This window comes from Sminthopsis crassicaudata, chromosome 4, assembly GCF_048593235.1.
Source record: "Sminthopsis crassicaudata isolate SCR6 chromosome 4, ASM4859323v1, whole genome shotgun sequence".
Lineage (NCBI taxonomy): Eukaryota > Metazoa > Chordata > Mammalia > Dasyuromorphia > Dasyuridae > Sminthopsis > Sminthopsis crassicaudata.
The window spans coordinates 355935602-355950396 of NC_133620.1; the positions used below are offsets into that span (position 1 = coordinate 355935602).

Sequence of the window (14795 nt, forward strand, 5' to 3'; positions counted from 1 at the left end):
AAATGACCAAGTTTGACCCCAAGTCTTTTAGGCAGAGAATATATATACTGGCCAGTGTGAGCCACTGCATGTATAACTTCACTGATATATCTCTTTTCCCGCCTATGTTTTTTATTCTTTGTGAACAAAATGGCTCACTGGTAAAGGAGAAACAGTTGAGAAAGAAAGTGATTTACATACAAATCAATAGTTTAAATGCGATTACCCTTTCTTTTGCCAATGGATAAATAAAAGAATGGCACCTCTGCCTGGCAAATCACGTGGTATCAGTTTTAATGCTGTTGTAATTGAGATTTTATGGAGGCTTTGTCATTTAGTCTATGTTTTTAAGTGATAGTTTGATTCTGAGATTGTTCTCAGGATTTTTTTGAAACTGTCTTTTTTGGTTCTTTCACATGTCTAAATACATATAACTGTTGATGGAAGCTTTAACAAAATCCAAAGAGAGAACTATGGAGACTGGATGCAGATTGATGTATACCTTTTTGTTTCTTTGTTTTTTTCCTCATAGTTTTTCCCTTTGGTTCTGATTTCCTTTTACAAGATGACTAATAGAGAAATGTTTAAAAGTACTATACATATATAACTTTTATCAGATTACCTGCTACCTTGGGGAGGGGGATAGTAAAGGGAAAGGAGAAGAAAACAATTTGGAACACAAACTCTTATAAAAATAAATGTTTAGGTGATTCAGGCCAATTCCAATAGACTTGTGATGGAGAGAGTCACCTGCACCCAGAGGGAGGACAAACTGAATGTGGATCACAACATAGTATATTTCATCCTTTGTTGGTGTCAGCTTGCTTCCCCCCCCCCCTCATTTTTTTTTCCTTTTTAATCTAATTTTTCTTGTGTACCATGAGTGTGGAGATGTTTAGAAGAGTCAGACATGCTTAACCTATATTGGACTGCTTGCTATCTAGGAGAGAGGAATGGGGGAAAGGATGAGTGTTGATTGCTATCTTTGCATATATTTTGAAAATAAAAAGCTATTAAAAAATTTTTTTAAATATTGAAAATGATCTTTATATAGTAACTGAAAAAATAAAACTCCCCTTTATTTTAGATGGTAGCCCTTTATAAGTTGGAGGGTGTACTATGTTAAAGTAAGCAAAGAAAACATGAGAATACTGGAGAGTAGTACAGCTATTCAGCATACTTGTAGCTACTACCAGCCTGTGTTGCTCTTTCCCCTGCCTGCTACCAAAGAAGGTACTCCTCTGGTAGGATAAGCAGTCAGGAGGATATGCAAGCAATTTTTCTCCACACCCAATCCTCTGACTCTTTTCTCTGTACTTTCACCAGAAACAGCAGTATGTACACTTCCTAAATTCCTTGGAAGAATAAAAAAGTTTTTTCATACTCTTAATAAAAAATTATTTATCTCCTTTGTTTCATTTCTAGTTTTATAATACACATCAAATGTTATCAAACTTGTGGCCTGCAAAACTTACAAGTGTAAATTAAATTCAACTGAGATTAAAATGTAATCAAGAAATATTTAACAAAACAAAAATACAATACAAATGTTTTTCTAAGTCACTAAAGTTTTTGGTTTTCTAAGTCAATATGTAGCTGTAGGGTCTATTTCTGAGTTTGATATCTTGATCAGTAATAGATTATAGCAGCACTGTAATAAATATATAATTATAAATATGTATACAATGAATACAAATAAAAATTTTTTATCAATGGGTACAATCAAAAAAAGTTTTTGCCAAAAGAGGAGAAACATTCACATAAAATGATAAGTAAAAGGAGTATAATACAAGGTAGAGCCAAGATAGTGATGAAGTTTAGGTTTTGGGGTTCCCTTTAGTACGGAACCATATGATGGTCTAGTCTAGATTTACAGAACCAAAATGAGATTAGGGTTGCTGGTGGTCAGGAAGTTAAATGATAAGGTCTAATGGCAGGTTTGGGGTTAAGAGAACCAAATGGAGAGGTTTGGCTCCTCTACACCCTCTGGGATTCAGAGCAGGAATAGGGAGTTTTGGGGAACTCCCTTCTGGTGGCACAGAGATTCTCTGTAAGGGAATTTACAGACCAGAAAACCTAGATTTATAAGAGGTTTATTATAGGGAAGGTAAGAAATCCTGTCAAAGAGGTATAAAGTCTGGTTAGGGAAATAGGTGAGGATAAAGAGAAAAGGATATGGGAAAAGGATAAAGAGAAAAGGATATGGGAAGTGGGCAGAAGCTCCTTGGCATGGAATGGCATAGCATGTCATGTTTGGAATCTTTGCAAAGAGAGGGTTTTAGTTTGGCTCTTTTATAATAGAAGCTTTGGCTGCAAACTGAAGGGGGTTCGTGGGTAGAGTCCCAAGCTGGCTCATCTACTCTCAGGGTTTCAGTTTGATTTGGAATTTGAATAGAATTCAAAGAGGATTGGAATTCCTTTTGCTAAATAACAGAAAGAAACTGTCTTGTTTGCTTTCCCTCACTGAGGCAGAGTTGAGGAAGATTTTCTCATTCAAGGATTTTTAGTTTTGGGGTCCCTTCTTCAATAGGAAAGGAGGAAGTTCAATAAATTCTCTCCTAATTCCTGCTAAAAACAAACAAAAATAAAACCTTTTCTAACTAGATCTAATAAATGCAACAGACTAAATGCTAATGGAGACATCTAAGAAGTCAGTGAGTCATTTTTCTAGCTCAAGGTAGCATAAAAAAGCAGCCAAAAATCTGTGGACATTGGAGGAAGATTCCAACCAGAAGCACCATGCAAGGTATTTGGTGTCCAAGGAGAGTCTATATACTTTAGACTGGGATCATAGAAGCTGGAACTGAGATCCTTCTATGCTTCTGGTGTTTGAACTACATTACTGTTGCTTGCTACTGAACTTGGGCCTGAGACTTACTTTGGACAAACTCTTACTTTGGAAAGCCACCTCTAAGCATGGGTCCCCTCCTCAGGACACTTTAAAACTGTGTGTTACTTGGAATATTCCCATTGCAGTGGCCTGGATTGAGTTTGGGACCTCTTGCTCTATTGAACAGCCTCTCCTTGGACATGAAATAGCTTGCATGGCTACTTTTGAGGTGGCAAAGAAAGGGAAACTGATGTGAAAGACTCTTGAACTTGGAATGAACAACAATGGTATATAGATATGACTGTATACTATTATGCTTTAGGAAATGATGGCAGAGTCTGAGAAAGATACTTAAAAAATGAAATCAACTAAATTGTGAGATGTTGGTCTTGCCCTCAAGAGAAATAGTAGGAAGCAGGGAGAGAGTTTTAGGAAGAAAGACATCTACCGGACATCTTGCGGCACATGTCCACAAAGCAGCCTGAGGTAGAAGGTCAGTCAAGACCAACACAGGAAAGGAAGAGCTGAGAATCAGCCCAGAAATGGGAGCAAACAAGATCACCCAGTAAAGCCTGGGTAAAGCCCCAGCAAAGAAAACTGAGAATGGATCAGATAGGCAGAAAACCAGGAAAGAATGGTTTCCTGAGCAGCCAAAAAGAGTATCAAAAAAGAGAAGGTAATCAAAGGTCAAAGTCTGTAGAGAAGTTGAGGAAAGTGAGAACTGAGAAAAGCCCTCTGGACTTCACCACTAAAGACTGCTGTTAATTTTAGGGAGAATAGTTTTTTGCAGAATACTAAGGTCAGATGTCATTTACCCTTGAGCAGATATTGGGGTTAGCATTAATAAGGAGTAAGGTCATCTCATCACTTGAGACAGGCCACAGGAGAACATGGCAAAAGGCATAGGAGGATGTTAGAAGAGGAAGGAGGTAAAGGCAAATGGCTTCCATTTTTTTCTGTAAAATGTCTGTACAGATATGCACATATCCATGAATGCAAGTGAAGAGTAAAAGCTCACAGTTATAAGCACTATGTTTTTTCCTCACAATTACCTTTAAGATGGTTGTATATAAGATTATTCCCATTTTACAAATAAGGAAATAAGCTCAGAGAAGACAAGGGATTTGCCCAAGGTAACACAGTTAATAAAATGTCAGAGGCAAGAATCAAATTTGTCTTTAAGTAAACTCATTTTGAGTATAAAGGAATCTGCTTGTTTTATCTAAATAATGTCTTCATTCACTTCCAGTTGATCAATGATGGACAGAAACAACTACATCCAGAGAAGGAACACTGGGAAGTGAATGTAAATTGTTAGTACTACTGTCTATCTACCCAGGTTACTTATACCTTCAGAATCTAATACTTAACCTGCAAAAAGAAAATTGGATTTACACACATATATTGTATCTAGGTTATACTGTAACACATGTAAAATGTATGGGATTGCCTGTCATCTAGGGGAGGGAGTAGAGGGAGGGAATAATTTGGAAAAATGATTACAAGGGATAACGTTATTTTTAAAAATTGCTCATGCATATATACTGTCAAAAAAATTTTATAATAAAGTGACTGTTTTCAATTAAAAATAAATAAATAAATGATGTCTTCATTTTATAAATATGGCCTAGAGATCCTAAATGATTAGCCCTGTGTCACACTGATAATGTATATCAGAATTTGAAATCACTGACTCATGTGGCACTGTTTCTTCCATTCAACAAGAACTCTACCTTTATTATCTAGTTATATTATAACTTTGGCCATGCAACCAGTTCCAAATTCAAGTACATAAGACTGCCTAACCCAGTTTTTCAGCTTCTCCACAACAGAATGGGAGACTGCAGGAATCTGGGAAGACTATCTATAATATCCCCGATATACACTCTACTTAGTCAAAAAAAAGAAAAGGAGTTAATCTGACCATAACCTGTTCAAGTTTAAATCCAGCACATTTTCCAAAACAGCATGAAAATAACTTTATATATACGACAGTTTCATTTGAACAGTTCTTGAGGATGAATTATAAATGCTGCACAACAAAGAACAACTAGCATTTCAAACTGCATATAATGCTTATATTCCCATCTACACAACCTTAAATAGATAAAAAAAATTTAACTCTTCTTAGGATCTACAATAGTAACAATTATAGAATATATATTACCAGTCAAAAATAAGATATGCTGAAGGAAAGCCACCAGAAGAGAACTAAATATGATCTGATAAGGGAAAGGGAGATATATAAAGTTTAATAACAATTTCAAACCTATTTTTTCAGATTATTTCAGGACAACTTTATTCTTCTGTAATTTAAATCCTTAGTAGGAAAAATAACCAGGAATAAGCAATCATTTTTTCCAAATGGAAGGTAGTTTTAAATCTACTTTTAATCATCTCTTTATTTCACAAACTCATCTATAGGATGTTTACTGGATATGAAACCCTACTAAAACATCAGATTTTTCCATGTATTCATTATTTTTGCTGAATTTTGTTTATAAAGAATAGATGGGAAGTACATAAGCAAATATGAATAAGAGAAGATAACATCAAGAATTAATTAAAAATAATAATAAAAGGGCTAATAGAAATGGGGCAAGTCTTGGAATCGGTATGTCTATTAGATAGGACTAGAGCCTAGGTCTAGGCTGCTAGCTCAAGGTAAAGAGTATGGAAGCTCTACATCCATTATAAAGGTAAAGTAAATGCCAAAATTATGTGAGTACATACTTAAAAATTAATATATTCCTGGCACCAAAGAGTGATGGTTGGGTCACTGACTCGTCTTTAAATCATAGCAAGGGTGATGGCTAAAGTATAAAGGGTGGCAGAAGCAAGACCTCTACTCTGGTTGCAAAAATGTAGCTGGAAAACCAGGAGAACTTCTGTTCTGCCAGTATCAGAGGTGAAGGTAGGATAGTAGCAATAGTAGGAGGGGGCAGCAGAAAGTGCAAGTCCCCCAGATTTCAATGCCAATCACTCCCCTCCTGCTCCAGGTGTTGATAAGCTGCTTGGATCAGTTACAACAATGATATAGGTACCTCTAGCAGCTACTAAGGCACCACAGTGAAACCTGTTCTCCCAATCCCAGATATGACCATCTTAGATGACCCTGGCAAAAGTGGCAGGTACTTAATGAAGAGGTTGCCATAGATAAAACACATTTTGCAACTCACTATTCCAGAGAGAATACGTAACCCATTTCTGGCTAGTTGATACCACAAGACCCATCCCCATGGTATATATCTCATGTTACTTCTAAGAATGCTTAACATCAGCAACTCCTTTCAAGCTTAAGATTGGCACAGTGCCTAGTTAGTACCTTTTGACTTCAGGTATACAATTATATAAACTTCAGAAAACTCAGCAAAGCAAAGTAAGCATCAAAAGTCCTACTAAATAAATGCCAGCATGCATATTTTAAAGCCATACATAAGAAATTCAATACACTGTCAGTTCCAAAGCTGTCCTGCTTGTCTATAATATCCTTCTTGATTTCTATCTGTTGTTCTCAGTGAATTTCATTGGATGCTTCACTATGGATCTTAACTTTTTCTTACAGGGATGGGTACTGGAAGGGAGAATGAGGCAGAATCTCTAGCTCCTTCTCCCCAAGAATCTAAATTTAATCAGAAATACAGCTTCATATATAAACACCATTTACTTTATATTATCCCTTCCCTCACAGAATTCACATCCCCCCCCCCCTTTGAGGCTGGGGTTAAGTGACTTTCCCAGGGTCACACAGCTAGGAAGTGTTAAGTGTCTGAGATCATATTTGAACTCCGGTTCTCCTGAATTCAAGGCTGGTGCTCTATCCACTGTGCCACCTAGCTGCCCCAGAATTCACATTCTAAGGGGAGAGAGCACACAACTTACAAGCCATACATAGGGTAAAGGAACAGTAAACTCAGAATGAAGGGAGTCATAGAGGATAAGGAAAATTCTCTTGAAGAAAGAGGCCAGGAAGCAGAGGTTGAGAAGAAATAGTATTCCAACTTTTTTTTTCTTTTTTCCCTGAGGCTATTGGGGTTAAGTGACTTGCCCAGGGTCACACAACTAGGAAGTATCAAGTGTCTGAGGCAAAATTTGAACTCATGTCCTCCTGACTTCAGGAATTCAATGCACAGTGCCACCTAGCTGCCCCCAGTATCCCAACTTTTAAAAAGTCAGTGAAAATGCCAAAAAAAAAAAAAAAAAAAACCACCTTCAAAGATGGAATGCCCTGTAGTAAGTGGCACTGCCTTTCTTGCTGAAGTACATTAAGACAAGTAAACAGTGAAAATATTGGAATGGAAGGGGCCAAGTTGTAAAATGCCAAACATAGCAGTTTATATTTGAACCTGCAGGGGACATGCTAATATCTGTGCTTGAGGAAATTTACTCTGGCAGCTGAATAGGAGATGAATTGAAGTAGATGAGACTATTGAGAAGTCTACAGCAACAAGAGAAAGGTGAATGAGGATTTACACCAGACTGACAGCTGGTTAAAGTATGAGTGAGGGAGTGAAGATAAAACCAATAACCAAAAACAGACAGGATATGTAAAATGAATGTGAGAAAAACTCAATGATGACACTGAAGTTTCAAGCCTAATATACAGAGTTTGGGATCTCCTAAATAAAAATCTAATGGCATTTTTGTTGAAAGGTTATATATAGATTTGGATGTTTAAAGTCCAAACCCTTCAAGTTGCAGACAAGATAAATTGAAGCCTACAGATAGAATGACTTGACTTACCCACTCTCATACAAGTAGTGAATAAGTAGCAGAAGCAAGATTTAGGTCTAGGTTATCTATCTCCAAACCCAATGCTCTATGGTATCCACATTAAATGATTATTTGTTACTGGGTAGAATATCAAAATTCCCATTAGATAATATGTTCACTTCCTTCCTTCAGCTGTTATCTTCTTATAATTGAATTAAATGTACATGAAACTATTAAGTAACTTATTTAGGATCATAGTAACAAAAAGTTATCCAGAATATAACTAAAAATAATAATTAAATGCTCAAGTACTATTGGTTAACAAATCTAGATCCATAGGGAAAGTTGTTTAAAAAAAAAAAAAAAAAAAACAGGAAAATAAATGAAATATTAATTCTTGTAATTGTATTTGTCTTCACAGAATTTTAGTTTATTCTGAAAAGTATCCAAAATATCTATGACAATTTCATGCTATGTTTTATAAACCTACTCTTTCATTAGAATCAAATAAGAAAAAAGAAAAATTGCTCCCTTTTAAGGGACCTTTGTCCAAATCTCATTTCATCTTCTGAACAAAGATCCAAAGGAGGCAAAACATGTCGTAATAATAATGAGCTATGATAAAGTTAAAAATATAAAGAAATTCTCTATAAACGTCTCATCAATAAAGTAAAGCTCACTAAGATTCTGCTATCAGAGAACATACTCTCTACCAGTTTCCACATTAAGCTGAATATGTTCAGGCCCAGACCTAACCATAAGCCATATGTCAATTATCCAAGGAGCTAGATAAATTCTGATAGGCTCAACATCAGAAAGCTGGTTATAAGGTGATGAATTCTTTCAGCTACTCAAATAGATACATACTGAGACCCAGTGAAGCCTTAATCTGGTTTGTTTCAATAGGATATATAAATGCTATTTTATGTGATTTTATATACATATGTGTGTATCTATCTGTGGGTGTGTATATGCATATATACAGAATGTGAGAAAGGGAGAGAGATCTCTATCTACTCTGTCCAGATTTGTAATTTTATTTTATCATTTTAGTCTTCAATCCAAAATGGAACACTACATGTTAACTGTGTGGGTGTGACATAAAATAAAGAGGATAGAAAACATCAAGAAAAACTTGGAATAAAAAAAAATTTTAGTTTTTAAATTACCAAATAGAAATTAATTTTAAAATGCAGTGATTATTTCAGAATATGTTATTCAAAACATCAATTCCAAAGCATCACACAAGTGAAAACACAATGTTTACCAAATATACCATCTGTTTACCATCACCAATGTTTACTATCTGAACCACTCATTTGGATATCTTTGGTAGGGGTGGAAACTCAGATAAAAGCTTTCTAGGATTGCATCTCTGGTTTATATTTTGCCAGGAATCTTTGCTTAAGGTATTAATCTCTACTGTATTTGTTTAAGTCTATTTATTACAGAATCATATAACTTAGTATTCAAAGGGAACTTACAGAACAAGTCCAACCTATGCCCAAAATAAATTCCCATAACAACATATGGGACTTCAGCAAGGGAAAAGTCAATACTACAATGCCATGATCATGATTCTGTTATTTTCCCAGGGCAGACCATTCTACTTTGTAAGGTCCTAGTTGTTACAAAGTTATTCCTAACATTAAGTCTACATTTGTCTCTTTGCAACTACTACTAGGGTCAAATGAAGCAAGTCTAATTTAGCTTTGACATGATAGTTATTTAAATGCTGGAAGATAGTTGTCATTCTAGCCCATATACATATTCCAAGTCTTCTTTAGGCTAAACCTCTCTCTAAGTCCTTCAACCAATGCTTTGATGACATAGATTCAGGAACTTTCACTATCCAGAGTATCCTTTTCTACATTTCTTCTAGTTTATTAATGTCTTTAACATGTGCATCCAGAACTGAATGCAATATTTTAAATATAGTCGAAGCAGAGCAGCATATTAAGGAACTACTGTCACATTTTTATTTTTTAATGACTCAAAACAATAGCAAAATAAATAATAAATCAACTCTAATACTTTCTCTTTTAAATAATCTTCAATTCATCTGAAATACTAGAAAAAAGCAAAATATGATTTCAAGTCTTATTTCTCACACACATAGACTTGTCCATATCAGAGAAACTTGATTCAAGTCAGGATACAGAAGAACAATTTTGTTACTGCTTTAAATCAAGTGCTGATTCTTTAGAGAAAATCTTTTTTTTTTTTTTAATTTGTAGGTAACCTCTTACTACTAAATTCAATCACACAGAAAGTAAATCTTTAGAATAGGAAGTAGTCACAATATAAATTTAGATTTTACCTTTCTTATAGAGCCCTATATTTTCCCAAAAAGCTCCAGCAATTACTTCCTCATGCTTATTCTTTATCCACACCTAAGAATATTTACTTACTACAAACTGGTGATAGGAAACAAAGCTACATTTTTGTAGTAAAAAATTACTACAACTACAAGGAAGCAAGTTTTAAGATAGCTGAAAGTATTCTAACCCTTTAAAAAAAAAAAAAAGACTCAAAAAAAATTCCTCAAATTTTCTGAAAGAATTAAAAGATTAAACTGAACCCTGAAATTAGGATTCTGGAAGATAAGCATTTGTATGCAGTTAATTTACAATTTTTTACTTGAATTTAAAAATAAAAACAAAAGATAGAAAAAAATGTTCAAATATCAAGTCAAATTATTATTTTAATAAAGATGATATTTCTAATACCTTGCTAATAAGTAACCATTATGAAAGTTCTAACAACCTGATTCACTCACTGAAACATTATTAGGTCCTAAAGATCAGAAAGGCAGGCACTTCAGAGCCAAGATATTTGAATTTACTTACTGAGGCTTTACCCTGGGCAAGTCCCTAGGCCTGAGTTTCCATTTCTTATTTGTAATATGGGATTAATCAAGAATACTAATTGTAAATGTTGAAGTACTATTTACATAAAATGTGAACTATTAGCTGGCTGGTTGGCATAGGGGAACGAACAGTGCACCGCTAAGGCAAAATGTGAACTATTATTACTGATGCTTATATGCACAAAAAAAGTTGGTAAATGACATTTATATATAGCATTTTTTTTTTTTCCATAACAGTCATCAAGAGGTGATTTCATTTAAGGCTCTCTAAAGAAGATAGTACCCAGGTACTGTTATCTACTTTCCTGCCTGAGAGAAGTGACTAGCCCAAAGCAAGTAAGCTAGTAAATCAGAAGTATTTAAAACTAGGTTTCTTTGAATTGGGTGCATCCATCTTTCCACTCAACCACACTATCAAAAATAACAAAAGTACTTTTCTCAGGAACACAAACATGATCTCTACTATACAATAAGAAAACAGAGATTCAGGTAGGCAAAGTGACAAGTGTGTGTGGTGAGGCCCAGTATTTGTGACTTTCAGTAAAGGTACTGAATACACTATGTACTCTCAGGTAGAATAAAGGTGTCATGCAGAAGTCTACCTGAAGCATTCTTAGCAGCACAGCAGCCATATTACCCTGAATCCTGTGAGTACAGATTCAGCATTCCCTTGAAAACATACAGAATTCATCACTCCACATTGGCTGAGAAAACAACCTGGATGTCATCCAATAAGTGCCCACTATGTTACACCCCTCTTGAAAGACAACACAAAGAAATGATGTTTCCTTGAAAGTATTCATATTCTAGAACAAAGAGAGAAAGCATGATTGAGGGATTATAACACATAAACAGATAGGCGTATGCATAAGTATTTAAAAGTGAGAGCATTAACAAATGGCAAGATATTTCCTATACTTTGTGGCCCATGAAATGATAGCTGAAGGAGGCCAGGAATTTTATAGGAAGTGACACTAAGAAATTAATTCATTCCTGTTTGTCCAAAGGCACAGAGGTAAGAGATGACATGCTAAATTCTGGGGAAGAAAGCAAATAAAACATTGTGTGAATAGAGTATGTGAAGAGGCAGAACATGAAATTGATTTGGAAAGGTAAATTGAGGCCAGATTGTGAAGGACTTTAAATGCCAAACTAAGAGATCTGCATTTTATACTAGAGGCCATAAAATGTCACAGAAGTTTCTTGGGAAGGGAACATTTTAGTGCAGAGAATGGATTGAAGACAAAAAAGAATGGGATCCTACAGAAAAGTGCTAAGAGCCCAGGATTACATTCATCATAGAGGTGGAATCAACAAAATCTTGTTTAGAACTATAAATTTAATTGAGACAATTCAAAACCAAGTGTTCACAGATTTTAACAGGGTATTTTGTTTTTCAAATGATAAAAGTAAGGCTGATTACTAATTGTTGATACTCTTACTGAACAACCTGTAGTGTAAAAATAAAAGTAGTGGTGAGCCTACATACACTTTGTTTTGGATCCTTATACCTAATTTTTTAGATTTGAATTGGACAGCCTTGTACGACCAAAATTATTTTTTCATAACAGAGTAGATAGGTGACTAGAATAAAGTGGGACATAAGTGACTTCACCTACGGAAGCAGATAAACTCCCCATCTCCTCTTCTGCTTCTCCCTTAGTTGTTAGGTGGCTCAGTGGATGGAGCACTAGGCCTGGAGTCAGAGATCTGAATTCAAATTCAGACTCAGACATTTACCAGCCTTGTGACCCTGGGCAAGTCACTTAACTATTTGCCTTAATCCACTGGATAAGGAAATGGCATATTGCTCCAGTATCTTTGCCAAAAAAAAAACCCTGACAGTGAAGTCCACAAGTTAAATAGGAATGAAAAAACAAACATCGTGAGAAACCTAAGGCTTAAAGGAGCATTTGCACAGGGAATCTGTTCTTAATAGTACTTTTATAAACAGCTTCCCTCCAGAAAGTGGCCACTTTCCTTTCAGGGCTTGATTAGGGACCTAAATACACAGTACAGACTGAAATCTTGTCCTTACTGACTTCACTTCATCCCCCAGACTTATCCAGCCTCATCAATTATCAATCCTCTCCAAGCTTCCCCTCTTTCTCCACTACTCCCCACTCTCCTGGCATGTCAGTTTGAAAAGGATGCTTATCCCTTTTCTAGACAATGACAACTAAGCCTTTTGACATTTGCAGCATTCTTTCCTTGTGTAATTTCATTATACCTGTCTTACCTCCCCACTCACTTTTGAAAAATCATATTCCTTTTAAAATTAAAGTGAACTAAAATTAATCTGATTTTGATATATTCATGACACTCATTGAAATGGCTGTTAGAAAACAATTGGTTCTTGTGCAGCAAAATAACTATGGGCATGTATACATATACTTGAACATATTTAACATGTATTGGTCTACCTGCCATCTGGGGGAAGGGGGAAGGGGAAGGAGGAGAAAAATTGGAATAAAAGGTTTTGCAATTATCAAAAAAAAATAAAATTGGAAATAAATATTCTAGATAAGTACTGGAATAAGTTTAACTTAATTTGACCTGGAGCAAATTATAGGGAAACAAGGATGTATTCATTATACCTCTGAAAATAGGAAATGGGTCATAAAACATCTCAAAAAAATCTTATTTATTTTTTCAAAGATTCAAAACATCGAAATTTCAGTTATCCATTGCAGAAAATTCACAGAAATGCTTTTGAAGTATAAAAGAGCAGCTGAGATCTCTAGAGCTTTAAGGTTTACAAAGTGTCCATTTTCACACTACTCTAACAAAGTAAGGAATAAGAATATTATCAGCCCCATTTTACGGATGAACGTGAGGCTCAGAAAGGTTCAGACTTGCCCACAGTCAACACAGTTAAGTGTTCAATGGAAGATTCAAAGCCTTGTGCTCCTTACCACCCTAGCTCCTGACAAGCCTTCCTCGGGAGCTCAGTTCCTTCCTCGGCTCCACGACGGGATGGGCTCACAAATGTCCTTTCCCCCCTGACCCTAGAAGCGGAGCCTGTGACTCCCACTCTCTGCCGCTAAATTCCCCAGGGCAAGAAGCAAGCCTTTCACGCCTTTCCTCGGAGACTTCCCGAAATTACTCCATCTCTATCTGGTTCGTACGGAGGTGTTTGCAAGTTGTTTACTCCTTGGGGCTGGAGTTCCGGGGAGGGTGTTTTCGTTTTTGCCTTTGGGCCCCCCGCGCCCGGCACACAGCAGGCATTTAATAAATGCTCGAGATTGACATCTCTTCAGCTTCCCTAACTTACTCTCAGGTTCTGGCAGCCAGATGCACAAGAAAAAACTAAAGTCTGCAAAAGGAAGTGGGGCAGAGAAGAGGGTCCCTCGCTTCCTTCCTGCCCACCATTCCTGCGCCCCTCTTCCCTTCCCTGCCTTCCCTTCCCCCCCGGTTTAGGCTAAGCCACAACAGGTGAAGAAGGGAACTGTCCAAGGTTATCTACCTGACTCAGGGGCGTGGAAGAGGCCTAACTTAACAGCGCGGGAGCACAGTAGGATGGGACCGACAACTCCTCCTAGGAGTTTAAAAAAATTAAAGACTTCACTCGAAGGCATTTATTATGCTGACCGAGCGCCAGACGCTGCACGGAAAAACAAAACCAGCTCCCTCCTCACTCCTCGGGGTGGAAACTTGAACCATGAGCAAGGCCCGAGATGAGCAGGGGGGAGCCCCCAGAGAAGGCAGCGAGGGGCGGGCCGGGCCGGAGCTCGCTGGGGGCGAGGAGGGCGGGCGTCCACGGCCTGGCTGCGGCTGGCGTTCGGCCGGGCGCTCCCCTCCTCCCCGCGGCCCTTGCCTCGCCCCGTGGGTCGCCCCCCCCCTCGCTCGCTCACCTCCTCGGCGTGCTTGCGCAGCGCCTTCTCGCGCTCGTACTGGGTGATGAGCTGCTCGTTGTCGTCCCGCAGCAGCTCGAGCTCCACCTGGTGCTCCTGGTCCTGCGCGAACACTGAGTCCAGGTTCTCGAGCACCGCCACCACCAGCGGCATCAGCTCCTTCACCACCTCCTCGTCGTAGCGCCCTATCAGGCGCTCGAACTCGCGGTAGATGGAGCCCGCCAGGCCGGACACCCGCTCCGACATCACGGCCCCGGAGCCGCCGGGCTCCTCTTGGTATACCACGCCGTCTTCCAGCTCCATGGTGCCCGCACGGCCCAGGCCGGCCCCGGGGAGACCGCACGGCCCGGGAGGGAAGGGGAGAGGGGAACGGAGGGAGGGAGGGAAGCCCACTCTCCCCAACTGCCGCCCGCCGCCACCGCCGCAGCGCCGCCAACTGCCCGAGCTTTCCAGCCAGCGGCGCGGCGCTCGCGTCACCGGAGAAGGGAGGGGCTCCGGGCCTTCGCGTCAACGGTGGGGGGGCGGGGCCAACCGGGCCGCAGCGGCCACG

The 14795-nt window shown here is 38.1% G+C and overlaps 1 protein-coding gene across 2 annotated transcripts in view; it reads right to left on the reverse strand.

The window, feature by feature from the left end:
- Positions 1–14717, reverse strand: part of SPAG9 (sperm associated antigen 9) — a 130457-nt gene extending 115740 nt beyond the window's left edge. For both annotated transcript variants that reach the window (XM_074261789.1, XM_074261788.1), the window contains exon 1: positions 14246–14717. In XM_074261789.1, the coding sequence (XP_074117890.1) occupies positions 14246–14548 (303 nt within the window). In that variant the 5' untranslated portion in view covers positions 14549–14717. The remainder of the gene's footprint in view (positions 1–14245) is intronic.
- Positions 14718–14795: the final 78 nt, after the last annotated feature.